Raw genomic sequence first — 19266 nt, 5'->3', positions numbered from 1 at the left:
CTGCTCTACATTATGAAACCAAAACATTTCTTTTTCAAGCTGCCACTTTCGACTCATCTGAAAACTTGTCTGCGCCTCTCCAAGTAGCTAGCGCCAGCTTCTCGTAAACTTGCATTTCTTCTGTGTGTGGACAGACTGATAAGCAGCTGCAACTTACGTGCTGTTGATAATCTGGAACCTCTCTCCCTTCTTGAAGCTGAGGTCATCTTCTGTCCGTGCCTCGTAGTCATAAAGTGCCACAAAGAGGGTGACTCCTGCAGGAGGGACAAAACCATAGTGTCAGCGCTAGGAGGATTGGCAAGAAAATCAAGTTTAAAATTACACTCTGAACTGAAATGAGCTGCAACAGCAGCTCCTTCACGATGATATAGGAACAAATGTGTGAAGTACATTGTATGGTAGCAGATCTTTTTAAACTTTTAAAATCGGAACAACATCACTTTTTAGTTGCAACTCCTAGTAGGTAAAAATTAAAGATCTTGTACAAGAATTTCAGCCGAATGGTTGAAGACAAAAGCAGAAAAAATGGAACTATTTGATTGATTGTATACTATTGTATGGTACTAAGGAGGTTCTTAAAATATATTAAAAATATTTTTTGGTTGACAGTTGGAACTGGAATTGTTTAGCCTTAGGTAGTAGGGATTGACCGTACATACATTAGGATAGGTTCTGTTGTAGCTCGGCAATGTCCGTTCGAAGCTTTTTCTAACATAGTCATGATCCAAACCCTCTTTAACGTGTTCAGTGTTGATGAGACTCCTTCTACACACAAGTACTGCCGTCACTTTCTGTGTATATAATCAAGTGCTCTTTGAGGATGGACTGTCAGAATGTTTAGCCCTTAATTCCCTTTGCAGGATTAATTTCACCGATAACCACAAAATACTGAAGATTCTTGAAAGGAGATCAAGGAGGAGATACAATGCTGCCAACCATGGCTAAATTGGAAAGAGCGATGGATAACAGCACAGTCAATCTTTCCAAAGAGACATTGATCGATTGCACTGGGTTGAAGTCCAATGACTAAATCAGAAACAGACAGAAACGAGCTAAAAAGATACAAGTTCAGTTTCTGTACAATCATAGTGTGTTGTGGATGTGAATACCGGATCATCTGAAAGATAATACAAAACATAAACATTGCAATATCAGATATTAGAAACCTTGTTTTATAATGGTTTCAAACCATCAAACCGACACGTCAGACAAACTAAATCCACCAGCTTCCTGCAGTTTACCACAAGTTATATTTATAACCTTCTAATACCTTTGTTAACGCCACTATGGTTAAGCAATTTGACAAAACAATAATATTTGGTTCATGTAGTTCATTGCAGGCTCACTCATGTCCTCGTCACCAAGGAAATCTTGTATGTAGGCAAATATGTTAGGCTAATATGTTAGAGCTGCTTGACCTGGAATTGCTGCTTTTCACTGATTTGATTCCTTCTGTGCCAGGATTGAAACCCTTAAGCAATATTTTGAGATTGTAATTTTAAATTGTAATGTTAGAAAAAAAAGCTATATGTTGATTCCTGATTCTCAGGTCTTAGCATTCTGAATATTTAAAGGCCTGATTTACCAGTTAAATCCTTATTTTTAGATTATTGTCTTCATCTTTTTAAGGATTCGGGGAGGCTTTTAGTCCTTTTCCCCTAAACAAACAGCTAGTCTTAATCATACAGATCACGTTTACTCTGTGACACTATATGCTTTATATTTGTAGACTAACCTTTGCAGAATCAATATTCTCCTCCACCAGTTTTGTTAATTTACCTCTTATCACAGAAGTCAGAAAGAACAGTGTCCTTTAAATATCTCTCTCAGCACTGTTTTCTGACCCTTACACACCTTTTTATTGCTGTCTTTTAACAAATGTTCTAGTTTTGGCTTATTATAGAATATGTTATTGGATAACAGGAGGTCAACAATACAAAAGAGTGTAAGGAAGAAAGAAATTCAAACTGGTACAGTAATAAAAAAGCAATAGAAGAAACAATCAAAAAGGCATTTTAGTCTAAACACTGGCTCAGTCAAATTATGGCAACATTGTGACATGGAGTGATCTTTGCTTACCTTTAATTGAAGCTAAAACCCACACAGAATTGCTAAAACTGCTACAAGATAGTTTCAAAGTGTTGGCAAAAGTTCAAAATTGACCTTACAAGCTGGAGCTTCTGCTCGCCTAAAGCAAATCCACCACTTGAATTAGATAAAGCTGACAGTAATGTGAATGTAGCAGCAGGGCAGCCAAAGGTTCGACATTGAACTGTCCAGTGACAGAAGCTTGGATATGGACTTACTTCAATCCAGTCTGACTCCCATCAGACTGGCTAAAACTCGAGATAAAGACCAGTGGCCTGCAAAACCTTTTCAGCCATGCCAGCATTATCTCAACAACTCCACACAGACAAGACTGAAAACCGGCTGAAGTAGAGCAGAAGTTGTTGTTTTCCCTTTCAAAAGCCATTACAAAGTGACTTTTATGAACAAATCTCGAATGCCTTTCTGCTTCTCTGTTTGTCACACCAAACTGCAATAATCCTGACAACAAGGCAGGTGTTGTGGAAAGTTCAACTGGAAAACCTAGCAATGTGTGAAACCAAAGCAGTTATGTAATGCTTTCAATGTCCAAATAACGATTCTACTGACTAGGACTGAGTCAAATGAATGCAGCGACTTGCATAAGTGAGAGCAAAACAACCTGCTTATACAATATGAGTACTTATTAATACAGTGTGAACCTCTCTGTTTTATGCAGATCCAATTGTCTTTACACTGTATTTGTAATGTTACTTAGAACAGATACAACTTCGAAATTTAAAGTTGTTAACAGTAACATCTGAAAGGTCGAAACATCCTTTTTATAACAGGCTTTACGTGACAGAATCGAGAATCTAGCTGTGTTTGTATTTTCTATAACATTTTACGACGGATAAAACAGATTAAACAGTTACCTCCTAACCTGCTGATATCATTAGCTGCTATTGGCCCATTCTACATCTATTAATGTGGGTATATAATGTTTGAGTTTACCCATTTTTTGGTTAACATTACAAAAAGTGGAAAAAGATATTTGAGGTAATTTACGAATAACCCCATAATTTGTACAGAAAAGTAGCTCTGGCTTGATTGCACCATCTGGAGCACAGTTCAACACACATGCGAGTGGCATAATCATGGCAAGTTGGTAACTACTTTGTGAAATACATTGATGGAAAGTTTTCCTTTTTCAATATTAGGCGAACATGCTTAGATATATAGAGAAAAAGCAAAAATCTAGTTCTGGTAAGTTATTTAAAAGACAAAATTGTTTTCTGCTGTCTTTTTAGTGGATATATATAATGTCATTTACAGAGCGTGATATTTTATTAATTTCAACATATTGGCGGATGTTCTTTTTTTCTTGAGACACATAAAACATACCGGTAAGTGTAGTTCTTTATTGTTCCAAACACAACAAGGAAGCCCTCTGGTGGACAAGCTATGCAACGTTAACACACGTAACATAGTTGAAGGGTGTTTCTTATTTCTTCTTTTTTTTATTTATTGGCTATTACTGATACTGATGGACTGGCAAATAGATTATATACACAAAATATCAAACAGACCATTTTTTACTGCTATTTGAATGATTGTCTTTTGCCAGTTAAAAAACTACTGAGATGACGGAACTACCTCTAATGGGAGGTTAAAGTGCAGACAAGAACATGTAAATAGCCATATGATACGTTACCAATGCATGCACACAAAGCTTCTGAAAGTTGAGCAAGAAAGTTGGTCTTTGAACTGGAATTTATCTTAACGACAGACAAAAACTTCTCTGATTATCTGGATGCTCATCTTTCTTCCACCATTTCATCAACTGTGACTGTAATGATATTATCAATAACAAATGATGGCTCCAGTTATGAAAATAAGACCCAAAATCAAATATTATCTTTTAACAGCTCGGAAATCCAATTTTAGTTTCGCTCCATTTGTCTCACCTCGTAACAGGTCTCAGGTCTGAGACGACAGCAGCTGTTTGATGCTGTGGAGTGTTTGACATATGAAAGCTGAACGGGCAATTCTTTAGAGTCCACTTACACCGTCTTGATAATTCAAGTAATTTCTCATCAGAGTCTCATCAAACGGATTCTTTGTCAGGAGGCAGCAGTGATATGAAGAGGCTTGTTGTGGCGCTCTGGGTGATGGGACTGCAGATAAAGAGGACCTGCTGCTACTCATGTGATAACCAACACAGATGTGAGAGGAGACCGTTAAAAAGAGTGTTTGATTGAAACACTTGAGTTCTCCAACCGAACAACATCAACAAAACCTTCAAGGCAGAACAGCTGTTTGCGGTGTTTGAATGTTCCATTAGGTCAGCAGAGGTGAGAGCCAAGTATAAACTAGTTTATCGATCAGAGTTGTCTGTTGCGATGCCACTCAATTAGTTACATAAGGCCATGGGACTAGCCGAAAGTTTCCATTTGGGGAGAATGACATCAGCAAAAGATCAACTGATCAATAAGATTTCAGATACCAGCTCCACTGAAGGGGGTGACTGGGGCTGAGGAGAATGATCTAGGCAGCTGCGTTATAACAAGGCTTTAAAGGAAAGGCCGGCTTACATCCAAATTTCTCCCACCAGGAGATAATTAAAGAGCTAAACCCCTTTCTGCTTCTCTGCCACCGTGTGGATTTGGATTATAGAGAGCAGAAAAATAATCCACACTTTCAGGGAGTGTTCTGCTAAGTTGAGTGGAAATGCAGAGTTCCTCTGCATAAGCAGCCTGGGCTCAGTCAAACACAAAGGATATCCTGAGTAGGAATATTCCCTACCTAAACAATGAAACCGGCACACAAAGACCGGTGCTAATGCCATTCGGACATTCCTGACAGGGCCGGGCTGGGGTCGGACTGTCGAGGTTTTTGGGATGTTATGGGAAGTCTTTAACAGCAAGACAAACCACTCGTAGTTTGCTTTTGCATATGGAGGCGTATGCCTGTGGGTGGCTGTGATCACAACACTATCACTAGGCCCAGTCAGCACCTTAATTGTGTGGGACTGAAATAAAAAGAACTAACACTCACACTTCAGGCGGTGATGGAAATCCTTCCCGTCTACTGTCAAGCAATAAAGAGTATTTTCTCCAAGAAATTAGTTATTTACTCCCTCTATGTTGCTTGTTTGCAAAATACCATTTGTCTCTCAGCAGCATTGTCCTCACACTTCACATGACAGGACTGCTCAGATGCGAAAGCAAAGATGGAACAAGGATATGATCAATTTTCTGCTTCTCTTCTGCAGTGATTTTCTAAGGGGTAATTTTCCTAAGAGAGTTGCTCTTTTTATATGTCACACTATTCCCAAATGGTAACTAACCACTACAAACACAGTCTAATCTGTTTGCCACTGAGCGGATCTGCAAAAGAAGCTGAATATAAAGGTTTTTTTGCCCTATGTCACAGCAGTGGTGACAGGCAAGCTCTGTTCTTTGTTTTCCCATTCTATTATCATCCAAGTCCAGGGATCAAAACTGGCTGTTGCGAGTAGAGTCATCAAAGTCTTGATACGCTTCAAATGAACTTGAATTGTCCGATGGCATCCTCATGGCAGAATTGCAGTGGGAAAGTAGTATTCTTTCTCCCACTTGTTAATGTTAATGATACAAAGAAGTTCAAAAGACACAATTCACAGAGATTATGGTGGCCAAGGGAGGTTTTTCAACCCACAGTGAAAGGGACGACTTTTTGTCTTCCCTGTTACTGTGCTTTTAGAATTTAGAAAATATAACTTATAAACACTTTAAATGCTTTTTAACACTGAAGAGAGACATTGCAGTCATATTTGTTGGGATCCTAAAATCTGAAGCACTGTTGGATTTTATACCTCACTGTTGTAAAAGTTCAATTAGCTTCAACTCTGACTTTGTTTGGCGTTGACCTTCCAATTTGCAACTAATAAGATCACAGCTGTCCATGATGTAACCCGTGATAAACTTGTGATAGACGAAAAGGTTATTGTCTCTGTGTTTGAGTCCTCAGAAGCCTACGACAACACCATCATGCTCTGCCACGATCTTAGCTGGAACACAACAGCATCCAACAACAACACTAATACCTGTCGACAGACCTACTAGCAACTTCAGTCAGTTTTCTTTGCACATTGGTGTACCAGCACTGTGTTTAATCACAAATTTAGGGCAAAGTTTTAGAGCACATGAAAAAAATGTTTTAATAAAAGATTTCATAATTAATTGACAGTTTATGACTGTACGGAGATGAAAGGAAATAACTAACGCTTCATTTATAATTTAACACTGAACATAAACCTTTTGTGCGTGGGTAAAGCACAGGTGTAGTGTAAGTACGGCACTGGTACAATGTAGGTAAGGTAAGGTAAAGGTACAGCACAGATAAAAACAGTTAAGGCGCAACATATACATCTGTTAAAAAGTTACGCTGTAGCTATGAGTGGCCGGTCCAGTGCTGCTGATTCCTCTTGTGCATTTCCAGCTACACTCCTGTGTTGAGTTTATATATCAGGATAGACATGAAGGAATGTAGAAAGGCAAAACACTTGAGGGAAAAATCTGTTTGCCTCTGAAAAAAAAAATAGAGTCTCAGAATGTATTTATTTCTGTCGTGGTTGGCACCACATAAAACATCTGGACACGACCACAAGGTCATGCACAAACATGAATGCTGGCAATGGCATCGACCTCTTGAAGGCTCTACATAGATTCAACACAATCTAAATACGCCTTATAAGTAAGGCGTTAGGTATATACACATGTAAGGCATAAGTACAGTGTAGTTATGCTGTAAGGAACGCATAGATATAAGTAGGTACAGTCAGTAGGTAGGCATGGGTACAGTGTAGTCAGCCATCATAAGCTGTAGCCTAACAACTATGTTGCTTGGAAGCAATAATCATGCTATCATATGTTGTATATGTCAACATCGTCCATTCAAACACAGCTGCTTTTGTTAGATGCAAAAGAACAACAAGTGACACAGCACTCGCCACTCGCTTATAGACCACTTTGCATTTACTCAGTACTTATTGTTATTTCTTTTCCCAGCCTCCCTACCCTTACCACCAACAGGTTACAGCAGATTGCTGTCCCTTCCTGAGCCTGGTTCTACAGGAGGTTTCTTCCTGTTAAAAGGGAGTTTTTCCTTCCCACCGTTGCCAGTGCTTGGACAAAGAGGGCCGTCTATCCATCCATCCATCCATCTATCTTCATCCGCTTTATCCGAGGCCGGGTCGCGGGGGCAGCAGCCTAAGCAGAGAAGCCCAGACCTCCCTCTCCCCAGCCACCTCCTCCAGCTTATCCGGGGGAACACCAAGGCGTTCCCAGGCCAGCCGAGAGATATAATCTCTCCAGCGTGTCCTGGGTCTGCCCCAGGGCCTCCTCCCGGTGGGACATGCCCGGAACACCTCACCCAGGAGGCGCCCAGGAGGCATCCTTGTCAGATGCCCGAACCACCTCAACTGGCTCCTTTCGATGTGGTCTTATTGCAAATGCTAAACATACTGTATATTACTGTGCAATTAATATATCTATCTATATATATATTGAATCACTTTTCATTACTTTCACATTCAGAAATAAAAATTGTGATTCATTTACCTGTTCCACCACGGGTCCTCAGCGTTCCCGTGTGTGAGGAAGTGCTGACTCCCCCGAAGACGGTCATCCCCTGTCCTACAGGAGCATGGAAGTTGTTGTAGTTGGGGATGGCGGTGACCCCGAAGTTGGGGTAGTGCTGTGGCGTGGGGTCGGCTCCATAGCGGTAGCCCGCTCCCTGGGAGGTGCTGTTGTCTCGGTCATCTGTGAGTTTGGTTGCCTCCTTATCCTTGCATTGCACACAGCCCATTATCTATAATCTGTTCACGACACAGAAACAAGAGACAGTTTTTGAGTTTGGATAATAACTGTTGACTGGAGTCATTAAAAACAAAATGACTAAAGCTAAGCAAAAAAAAAAAAAATCCATCCAATTGATTATATCAGTAATAAGGAATGAAATGTAATAATGAGCAAGGGAAACAAACACACTACAAGAGCCTTAATTCAGGCAATAAATAAAAATTATATACTTTCAACCTGATGGATGGATCGATAAGATGAGCTAGAGAATGGAGCTTAGCCACACTTCACAACAAACAGAACTGAAGCCATCGTTCTGTTCAAAGGTTTTAGTTCACACCGTTTTCTCTACAGCTGAGATCCTTCCACTGATTTGCACTCTGGTCTGAGACACAGGGACCTTTTTTTTTCATAGCCTGACATACAGCTTGGTCTCTGGATGAGTCACACAAACAGTGTTTCTCTTTCATGGCCAGGAAGAAAAACAGCTCCTATCACATTGACGGTGCGGAGGCACAGAGCCATGCTGTCAACGTCACCTCGTCAACCTAATGGATAGCTGTGGGAGGACAGAGAGTCGGCGATTGGACGCTAGTTTTTTCACAGAGCCTCCTAATCAAAGTCAGTAAGAATGTTCACCTGTCTTTCATGTGCTCAAAGATTTCTGTACCTATAAATCCCAGTTCATGCATCTCTGCCTCTAACTTACAAGAGACAGATCAAATAAAGATTGGTCAGTATTGAAAAATGCTCACCCTTCTTACCCAATTTAGTATATTCCTAAATAAATGAAAAACATCTAATTGTTTCCTTAAAGGAAAAAATATATAAATGTAAGACTACTGGAGTGGAACATGAGAAAGAATGAGCAATAAATCTTGTCTCTTGTTACATTAAAATATATATTCACATCCTGTTTCTTTTTCAACCCTAGTTTCCTTCTGTCTTTTGCCTCCTGTGACTGCAGAAAAGCATTTAATTTATTCACTTGTGACAAGAGAATATTAAATAAGGAGTGTAGGGTTTTTTTTCTTTTTTTCCCATGATCCATGATCTATAGCAGGGGTGGGGAACTCCAGGCCTCGAGAGCCGGTGTCCTGCAGGTTTTAGATGTGTCCTTGATCCAACACAGCTGATTCAAATGGATAAATTACCTCCTCAACATGTCTTGAAGTTCTCCAGAGGCCTGGTAATGAACTAATCATTTGACCCAGGGTGATATCTAAAACCTGCAGGACACCGGCCCTTGAGCTCTGGAGTTTCCCACCCCTGATCTACAGCAACAGGTGGATCACGGATCATAGGAAGGAATCTGAGTCTTCTATCAATCGATAATGCCCCTGATAAACAGGGTACTGTGACACAGATAGAGAAAACCACATCATGAACCATTATATCCAACGACTAAGAAAAACTGCTGCGGATATTTAACTTTTCTAGGAGAATAATCTCTTGCAGTTTCAACAACGTGTCTGCCAGCATCACCATCACACCCGATTTGATGTGAAATATTCTCATCTGCTTAGACAGAGTGTCAAAAAACTTGTTGAGCACATTCATGTTGCCTAGAGGATGAACCATTTTCACTTTGAACTGATAATGACCTTTCCACTGGTATCCTGCCCCAGGACAAGTTTACACTGTCAGTCTTATTTTTTATGCCTTTGTTGTTTCTGCTGTTCAGATAGCAGGGTGCTTTACATACTGCCTTGTCTTGTATCTCACTGAGGGTTGGATTCTGACAGCTTAGACAGATTACCGTTAGGTTTATACCTATCACTTTTCATGGATATGAAAAGTTAAAACTGACCAAACTGATCCGTGAGACTTGAAAGTGACATATCATTTTTGGCTAGTTTGCTTGTTTAGCATTAACAGTTAACAGAATTTTAAGGTACCAGCTAGATATTAACTTTGCCTAAATCAAACAGTGAAGTGACTGTCTGAGCGCTAGAACCATGGACATTACAAAATTCAGTTTCTTTCCTTAAGATCAGGGATGTCCAACTCGAGGCCTCAAGGGCCGGTGTCCTGCAGGTTTTAGATATCACTCTGTGTCAACACACCTGAATCAAATGATTAGTTCATTACCAGGCCTCTGGATATCTTCAAGACACGTTAAGGAGGTAATTTAGCCATTTAAATCAGCTGTGTTGGATCAAGGACACATCTAAAACCTGCAGGAGACTGGCCCTTGAGGCCTGCAGTTGGACACCCCTGCTTAAGATGCTGTACCAGGCATGTACTGTGTCCGTGTTCAGTTGCAGCTTGTTTGCTGGTCTCTCTTCCTTCAGTTCTGCCTTCAGTAAGCAAAAATCATGCTCTTTTGGGTTGAGATCAGGTCTATGAGTTGGTCATTGAAGTATATCCCATTTCTTTGCCAGTAGACCTTAACAATGACATACCTCCTTTAACATCTCCTCCTTAACACCTCCTTCAAAACCAAAGAAGAAATCTGTCTACTGTGGTCTTTCAGGCCTTTTGGCGCTCTTGCCAGTACTTTTGAGAATGTGTTAGATGGTTGATATGACCAGTCCAAAACGGTTGGTATTGGTGTTGTGTTCCCACATAGCACACAGGTCTGGCCCGGATCTAGTGTCAAGCCGTCACTGCTGGCTGACTTCTGGCATGGTAAGTGGTATTCCATCCAAAAATGGGCCAGGCATGGCATAGATGGCCCGATTGTGGTTTGGTTTATGTGGCCCAGGCTCATAGAAAACAGGTCTGGCCCAGATCCGGCATCAAGCTGGCACTTCTGACTGACTGGTGTGATGGCAGGGTGTATGTCAACCAGATGTGGGCCAGGTCTGGCAATGATGGCACTATTTATGTTCCTATTTTCCTATTTTAGTTAAAAGACCCAAATACCATGTTGCAATACTATACTGCTATGGTTGACAGGTTTGCGAGTGCACACTTTATCCATAACCTAGTGAGGGTTTACTCATATGTACCTCTGGGTGGCTGTAGCTCAGGAGGTAGAGCAGGTCACCTACTGATCGGAAGGTTAGTGGTTCGATCCTTGGCTCCTCCAGTCTGCATGTCAAGAGTATGAATGTAGTTAGGAAGCATCCAGTTTAGAGAAAGTGTGTGAATGTGGCATGTTATATAAAGCACTTGGAGTAATCTGGGAGAGTAGAAGAGCCCTATGTTAATTCAGTGTCTGAACAGAGTTTTATAATGTTACTTTTGCACTATTATGTTCTGGCACATGTTGTTATTACATGGCTTGATTAAGGTACACATTAGTCTGACATCTGGGGCCAGAGCTGAAACTGTTCTGTGCCAGCACAGGGCTGTCATTCTTTGTGGTATGTGGGCCATGTGTAAGCACATTGTGTGGGCCAGATCCGGGCCATACCAATTCGGCTATGTGGGTTGATGTTGTTTTTTCAGAGTATGACCTCCTTTCATTTGCATTAACATCTCTTTAGACCTTATGCATAAAATAACTGTAATTCCCAAAACAGTTCATTAAATACCTTTATTATATCTTTTTAACTACAGCTGAAAGTCTGCATCTAAATTAAGTCTTGACTGTTTTAAAATCCAAAAACTGTACCTCGCTAATGACATCAAATCAATTTGGGAAGAAATTCCTGTGATAAAGATGGCTGCACCTTCCTAAGCTTTTTTTTGGCTGTTAAAGGGGATTTCTTCCTCTCTACTGTCACTAAGCACTTCCTCAGAGGGGATCATATCATTAATTTCTCCCTAATATTGTTGGGCCTTTACCTTACAATAGAAAGTGCCTTAAGAAGACTGTTGTAAACAGTTGTTTTATAAATAAAATGGAATATTCGTATTCAATATATGCTTTTGCAATGATGTGGATGCTACATTCGTCCACCGTGATAAGGAGAGAGCTTCCAAGTGCCACCCTCTCTTGGGCTCGACTCTTTGTTGACGCCAGAACAGTCACTAACCATTTAGAACAGGTGCCTCATGCTGACTGACACACTGTGACCATTCTCTTTCAACATAATTATAGACCAGTCCCTCAGATGGCACCAAAGTGCCGACAGAGGCCGAAATGCCTGTCAAGACAATCAGAGGTTGTCACAGCAAGTGGAGGTGTAGAACAGAGACAAATCTTACTGTAATATTGGTTTGCGTTAAACATCTTCGGCAAAGATATGCCTTTCAAACAAAGTGTTCTGTTTTCTCTTTGTGCTGTCTTTCTGTATTGTATTGTGTCTTATTCACATTAATCAGAATCAGAACTACGTTATTAATTCCAAAGGAAATTATACACTGTGTAATGCCAGGTATTATACAAAACACTAAGTGTGGACATCTTCGTTATGTAAGGATGAAAATCAGGAGTGGACGATACCCTTTTCATCCTCTGGCTGAACTTGATCTGACCTATGCTACAGGTATGAAACCAGCAGACAGAGCGAATAAGAAGCGGTGCACCAGCACACGGCATGCCAACTCTGTCAGGGGACGCTGTAATGATCAGTGACAGGAGGACGCAGGGAAGGCAGGGAAGGCTAGGCGACAACAGCAGCAACACTATGCTCAGCGCGAGACTGTAGAGCATCTCTAATCGTATGCTCCCAGCAGAAGCCAATATCAGCTGCTGTGTATTCTGACCCTCTACATAACCCACACTTGGCAGAGGCAGAATCAGATTTTATAGAAGGGAAACCGATGTATTGATCCCTCTGAGCTGGATGGAAAGCTGTTCCTGTTGTTAAATGCTAATCTATGGAGGAAGGATGATGACAGATCAGGTCTATATTCCAGGATGGATGGTTTAGCATTACAGCTGGTCACACAGAGCTCCATGCTTTTGACACATTTTTGCTTCTGATTAAAGACAGATAAAGAGCGATGACACAGAGAAAAATAGACTTGTAAATGCACCCAATGATGCACACACAGAGCAACTCTCAACACTAATAAGCAATTCGAAAGCACTATGAAGGCCCTGCTGTCACCCACAGTGGTAGCAGAAGATAGAGACAGTGTAAAGTCAGAGGATTGTTATTCTATTCTACTTTACTCTGCTGGAATAGAAGCAGACCTGGCACCTCTTAATTGTTTAGGTTACCTTTAAAATGTGTTAAAAGATCCTTTACATTTGAACTTTGACGGCCGAGTGGGTGAAATGACGTTAATTTATTAAATTTAAGCAATTTTAATGACAGAAATCATATCTCTGTTTTAAGATACAAACATGTTTGTTATTTTAGGCATTAAAAAATGGGAAAAATAACTGTTCAGCTTTTATAAATAATGGATAACCATAGCTCATGTGTCAGCCAGCTAGCAACAGCAGTGAAAAACTTTACAAAACTGAATAGCTGGCTTAAGACTTCCAGCTAATTGCCATGTCTGTCTGCCACCAGTTATAAGTATCTCGTGGAAAAATGGAGGGTATATTGCCCAACCCCTACAGGAAGAAAAAGGCACTTACATTGGGCCTTTTTAGCTGTTGCTTTCCCTGTGTAGCTGAAATAGCAGACTGTGGGATTCCTACTGAGCAGAAGAATATGATTGTCTATTTCCACTGGGTACTTTTTTATGCAGTAACTTTTTACTCTATTGGATGTTTGCAGTCAGCTGGTAATATATCCGATAGTATATCAGATGCAAATGTCAGGAATGGTTTTTCCTCGAAGGAACTCGGAAACAGGGTGAGAATCTCGGTCACTCAAGAGATGCTCAGAGACGAGTTGCTGCTCCTCTGCATTGAAAGGAAAATCTAGGTTGGTTGGGTATTTGGATAGAAACCTCCTCGCTGAGGTGTTTTGGGCTATCAACCATTTAGGAACCCCTGGGCAGACAGAGGACACACTGTCCCTGTGCTGGCTTGGGAATGCCTAGGTATCCCTCCCACAAGAGCTATAAGCTCTGGCTGGCGAGAGGGTGGTTTGGACTGCTGCACCTGTGACCAAACCTGAGATAAGCCATAGAAAGTGGATGGGTGAAAGGTTGGTGGCTGAACAGCTGTTAATTGGCATCAGCCATTTCATTCAGGTTTAACGATCAATGACTCATTTACCAGCTGTTCAAAAAAACTGCCAATTATTTTCAGGCAGGCACGCTGCCTCTGGCCAGACGTTTGATGCCAGACGTTTGGTAGCTGACAGTTTTTGATGCTCCAGACAGACAGATTTCAGCTGGTTCTAAATCCATAACAAGGCTCGTGGTGACAAATGAAAGAAAAAAAATGTCTCTGTAACCTGTCAGTTAAAAATGAGCTTCAACAAGATCTTCAGTTCTCCTTGTTATAGATTACCTTTTTTTTATCCCATTCCGAGGGTACCTTCACTTCTTTAAACAATATTCCCTCATTAGGTATTTTAATGTTATTGAGCAGCCATGAAACTTCGTTTATGTTAAAAACATCTTTAGGCCACAATGCAATTATTCTGCTTTTCTTAAAACTCAAATCAATTAGACCAATCACTGATGCAATCGGATTACTGGTTCCATGTTGAATGTACTCTGCGTTCCTCCAAAGACAGCCCCGTTTGTCTGGGGCCTTCCTCCATAGCCTGCTGCAGGCCCACTGAGGCCCAGGCTCATCACTGACTGCCATCTTTGAACTGAAGCCCCTTTCATCTCTTTCTTTTCCACTTCCTTCCCTCCTTTTCACACTGGCCTCTCCACTGATTAATTATTCCTCCTCCACAGAAAAAAAAAGCCACCTGCTTGCCGTAGGGACTGTTTTGCTGTTTATTCCCTGCAGTCTCTCTTCTCCTCACCCAGAGTGAAGCAGGAGCTGCTATAGAGGTGCCTAATCACTGCCTACCACCAACACTAGGCACTTCTGCAAAATGTCTCTAAAATTTGTTTATTCAATGTGAATTATTTGCCTTTAAAATGAATCTTTACAAGAAAGCAATACAGTTCTCCACGTCCTCGCATTCTACACATCACACTAAGCACCCCTTCCATATTTCATCCTTATTCAACATGAAATCAATAAACTCTTGGTGAAAATCCAATTACAGAGCAGAACATGACCAGTAGTGGACTTGGATCTATAATTAGTTAACACAAAAGTCTATTCATTGGATGGTCAAAATTCATTAGGCTCTTTAATTGGAGCCAAAGACCTAAAGCACCTAAAGATGTGAAGAGGATCATTAAAGGAGTTAAAGGAATGAATATAGATTAACTCTGTGTGAAATATGATTCCTGTCAAAGAAAAGATGGGGGGATAAAGGAGGGTACTGGGGGCTTTGACCAGAAGCACGACCAACCGTGTGCTTGGGTAAATAATTCATTGTATGGCTGTGCAGGCCTGAAGGTATGTCACTGTGTTTGGAGGCATCCATTGAAGGCAGCACTCCCTGACTGCATTCATATTTGATGGGGAGGTGATGGATTGAGGTTCATTAAAATCAGGAGAGGAGGGAGAAGGCTCTGAGTGGTTGAAGTAGATGGAGGTGGAGGACACAATGTTACATTAACCCCTGAGGGAAGGCTTTTTCCTTTCCCTTGAACACTGAAGGGCTTAGGTCAAATCCTGGTGAGATTGTCTAGACTAATGATTGAGAAGAAAGGAAAGTGGTGACTTCACCAGAGCAAGAACATGAGCTCCTGTACTTACTCTTACTCTTTTAATGATGACTTATGAAGGAGCTGATAAAGGTAAAAGTGCCCATGACATATACTCATAGAACTGGAGTTACCTCCAAGAATGACTCTTATTTCATATTCCAAACATAATATTTATATAGGATGTAACCATTCAATAAGTAGAGCCAAACCTTGTGTTCTTTCTATTGGCCAACAAGGGGCAACTAGTTACAAAAAAGAAGTCATTCTTATATAAAAGTCAATCTCATTTAATTTATAACCTCACTATTCCCATTTTACTAATGAATTATGATCTCAATCGCTACTTTTATACTCTTCTTTAATCCCGCTGAAGGTCATTATGCATTTTATCATACGACTTAGAGTTAGATGGATAATCATGTTAAAGCAGGGTATGATTTAGTGTGTGGCAACCTTGCTATTGTCCAACTGTCCAGGAGTGCACAGTGCTTTCCCATTGATCCCTCACTCATTACTTCTAGCATCAAAACATGAAGATGGCAATGGCCTAATTAGAAACATCAGGTTTTAAAATAATTGTCATTTATATACGGTGTACATATTTAACATAATATAAGCTCATACTTAAAGCTGACTCTGACTGCAATCGCAGCCTCACAATACCTGCCTGCTGTGGTTAAATAAAGGCAAAAAGATGCTCAGGAGAGTTACTGTGAAACTCTCTGATCTGACCTACAGTTTATATAGAAATCGCACAGTGAGCAACAATAAAAGTCAAATTAAAGTGTGTTTGCATGAGCTATTCCTCTGCCCCCTGTTAAAAACATCAGTTCATGTGCATTACAGCGTGCAATTTCATGCAAATTCATTTTTAAGCTCCCTTGACAATGCTGACCTTTGGGGGAACAGAGAGACCCAGAAATTCCAAAATGTAGGAGGTGTACATGACAGCTATCTGACACCGCCCACAAGTAATATGAAGTCCCAACACGAAGCTGCTCGCACCACCTTTTTCTGCAGCTTGCACAGGTTGGCCACTGATCATTCAACCAAACGTGTAATTTCTCACTGTTGTAGAACAGACGACACATCACAAAATAACTGTCCACTTCACATCATCTGTGCCCTGAATCAGCGAGACAGAGAATCAGAGGTTGGCATGGAGTAATAATGCAGAAGAAAATGATTACGGGGCCCGAAAGGAGGGCATGAAGCAAAGGAGGAAGAGCGGTGGCTCAAACACTGGAGGAAGATGGGGAGGCAAGTGTGAGACGGAGATGAAGTGAAGGAGTGAGTCGACAGGGGGGTGGAAAAGAAGGTGGTGAGAGCTGAAATGGATAGACAGAAAGAGAGAAAAATGTACGTGGGTGCAGGGGCTTGACAAAGGAGCAGGCTAATAATGGGCTCGGGGTGTCACATGCTGCGCCCGGCTCTGCTGGGGGAAAGCCTTGTCTGTGCCCTCGCAGCGTGCCGTCCCACCGCTGTCATGCAGCGTCCTGTGGAGGGAGGATCTCTGTGCCAGTCAAGGTCAGTCGCTCACACACAGACAGATGGAAGGATGTACTCACAGGCCCCACTCCATCGCTTCCTGTCTGATTTATTGATATGTACACCAACTATAAGAGTACACCCCACAACCTGTTTCTCACTACAGCTGCAGATTACCAAATGCAACCTATTAGGCATAAACATGTGAGCAGCCTCCCGATTTAAAAAGCCAGGTCACTACACTTGAGTCAACAGTTCAACGATAATATTTACCCAGCCTCAGTGTCCAGTCGCTCTGCTTTTACTCTGCACAGCACTGTGTGAAGCTGTGAAACACTGTTCACTGACGAGGATCTAAGAATAGCCTGACTGAATGCTTGGCAACCTTAGAGAGTTTATCAGTTATTCAACAGCCGCAATACTTTGTGGGGTTACTGAAAAGGTCAGGTTAAGAAAAATAAATTAGCCATTGGAGCAAAATGTCGCACTTTAATTTAAAAAGAATTTGGACCTGTAAATACAGCGACCCAAAAATTGCCAGAATCAAAATAAATGAATCAGTAAATGAAAACTCAATCAGTATTTGTTTTTTAAATGTATTGCACCAAAAAATTTTTTAGTTGATATTCTTTCATTTGGTAATCATTTCATTTCTCTAATTATTTCAGTTTAATTTGCTTCTGTATTAACTTACCTATATATTAATTATCCTGTATGTATATGCATTAAATGATGATTAACTGAGATTTCTTTTTAAAAAATAGTGTATTTATTCAAAAATTTACTTATAGGTTATTTTTTTTAAATTATGTCAACTTTGCACTCTAGTCTTTATATTTGCTTTTATTTGATCTGGATTGTCAGTAAAATAATAATCTAACCTTGCTAAAGAGACATTTGTTTGATAGAAGGAAAAAAATTGGAATTAATCCCACTCTAATTTGACAATCAACTTTTACAGTCAGATGATGGACTTAAAAATCACCATGTCTGTGTGGCTTGGAGCTTGGTAGTCCTTATTCAGCTGTGGGTTCACTGAGGTCACCTGCCACATCACAGAGGAATCAGTGCTGACACAACAGCACTGCTGCAGCATCTGCGGTCCTTTCCTCCCCGAGCTAATCCTGCTGCTTAGAGGGTGGCCTCTGCCAGGCCGACCAAACCATTTCACACAGAGCAGGCTCCGTTTTCTAGGGAACCAGACTAGCAAAGGAAAAATACACACAAGTGACCAAAGACACTTCAGCTGGTCGGGTTTCAAAAGGAACACGTGGAGAAAGCTACTTTTAGCTGGCAGTGACTCGGTTATGACTACAGGCCCTGATTAATGACCCAGGAACAAAACAAGGCAGGAAATGTGAAAATATATTTTCACTTGGCATGTGCAGCTGCTACTAGCTTCCCCATTTAAAGAGCTAAACTCTCCATTTTGGCCTTAAGTAAGTAGTCATGCAGCGGTTTGGCTTCAGTTTATTTTAAAGAGGCTGGGTGGAGCAGAGTCTGGAAAGCAAAGGGCTTCATAATCGTGTGCTCAGCGGCACTTTATCTCTGCAGGAGGTCTTCCAGAGGATGCCCCAACCCCCCTTCATTAAAAATCCGACTCTATCTTGTGAGCTCCTCAGCCTGAACAGGATACTTCCATAGAGGATAAAATGCACTGCTTCATGGTTCATTTCAGGGTGCAGCATCTCCGCTCAGGGTGGGATTATGAGCTGTGAGCTGTCAAAGCAAGATCAAGCCTTCCTCCTGCCTCTGCTGGGAGAGAGCTGAGATGCAGACAACACGTTTGTCTGCATCCCTTCCTGGTGGGTGAGCGTAGATCACAACAACACAGGCCTCAACTGCATCTCTCCCAGCACTCTCCACATTGTGGAGAAAGGTACGTGTCTCTGTCCTCCCTACTCCTGTCAGTATAACTCAGGCTGGGTGGGGCCCGCCGTGACACCATTGTGTCAGGGTGGCTCAGCGTCAGAAGCACCGACAGTGATGAAGAGCTGGGAGAAGATGACAGTCGACACCTTGTGATCCTCCAGGGTGGAGACAGAACTCTTAGACTTTGTGAGACAACGATTATTTTGCTCCAGACATGCTGTGTCTTCAGGTAGGAGCTGAACCTACAAACACTGAACAGCAACTTTAACAGCAAGTGATTCATCCACTGGTCTGTGGATCACAAGAAAAGTCTTGGGTTTTTGTTCCTATTAACCAGGTATATAGGTGTGTAATTTATGTATTTTAGAGAATATGAATTTGTAAAATCCCTTATTTTATTACAACCCTATAAGTTATTCATCTCAATAGTCCCAGGCGCTCACTCACGACACTGCATCTTGTATGTGTTTTTATGGTTCGGTAATAAAACTTGTTCCAGATGCTCTGTCTTATGTGC

At 41.2% G+C, this 19266-nt stretch overlaps 1 protein-coding gene across 5 annotated transcripts in view; it reads right to left on the bottom strand.

Annotated features, from left to right (window-relative positions):
- Positions 1-19266, bottom strand: part of fynb (FYN proto-oncogene, Src family tyrosine kinase b) — a 79007-nt gene that overhangs the window by 26534 nt on the left and 33207 nt on the right. For 4 of the 5 annotated variants that reach the window (XM_025898807.1, XM_005457926.4, XM_003452986.5 and 1 more), the window contains 2 exons: positions 7629-7885; positions 158-254 (listed from right to left, as the gene is read on the bottom strand). In XM_025898807.1, the coding sequence (XP_025754592.1) occupies positions 158-254; positions 7629-7875 (344 nt within the window). In that variant the 5' untranslated portion in view covers positions 7876-7885. Of the gene's footprint in view, positions 1-157; positions 255-7628; positions 7886-10822; positions 10846-19266 lie in introns of those variants that run through there. The other variant, XM_025898809.1, reaches the window with a different exon arrangement.

Source organism: Oreochromis niloticus, linkage group LG15 (assembly GCF_001858045.2).
Source record: "Oreochromis niloticus isolate F11D_XX linkage group LG15, O_niloticus_UMD_NMBU, whole genome shotgun sequence".
Taxonomy (NCBI): Eukaryota; Metazoa; Chordata; class Actinopteri; order Cichliformes; family Cichlidae; genus Oreochromis; species Oreochromis niloticus.
This window is presented reverse-complemented; position numbering and strand designations above follow the sequence as displayed.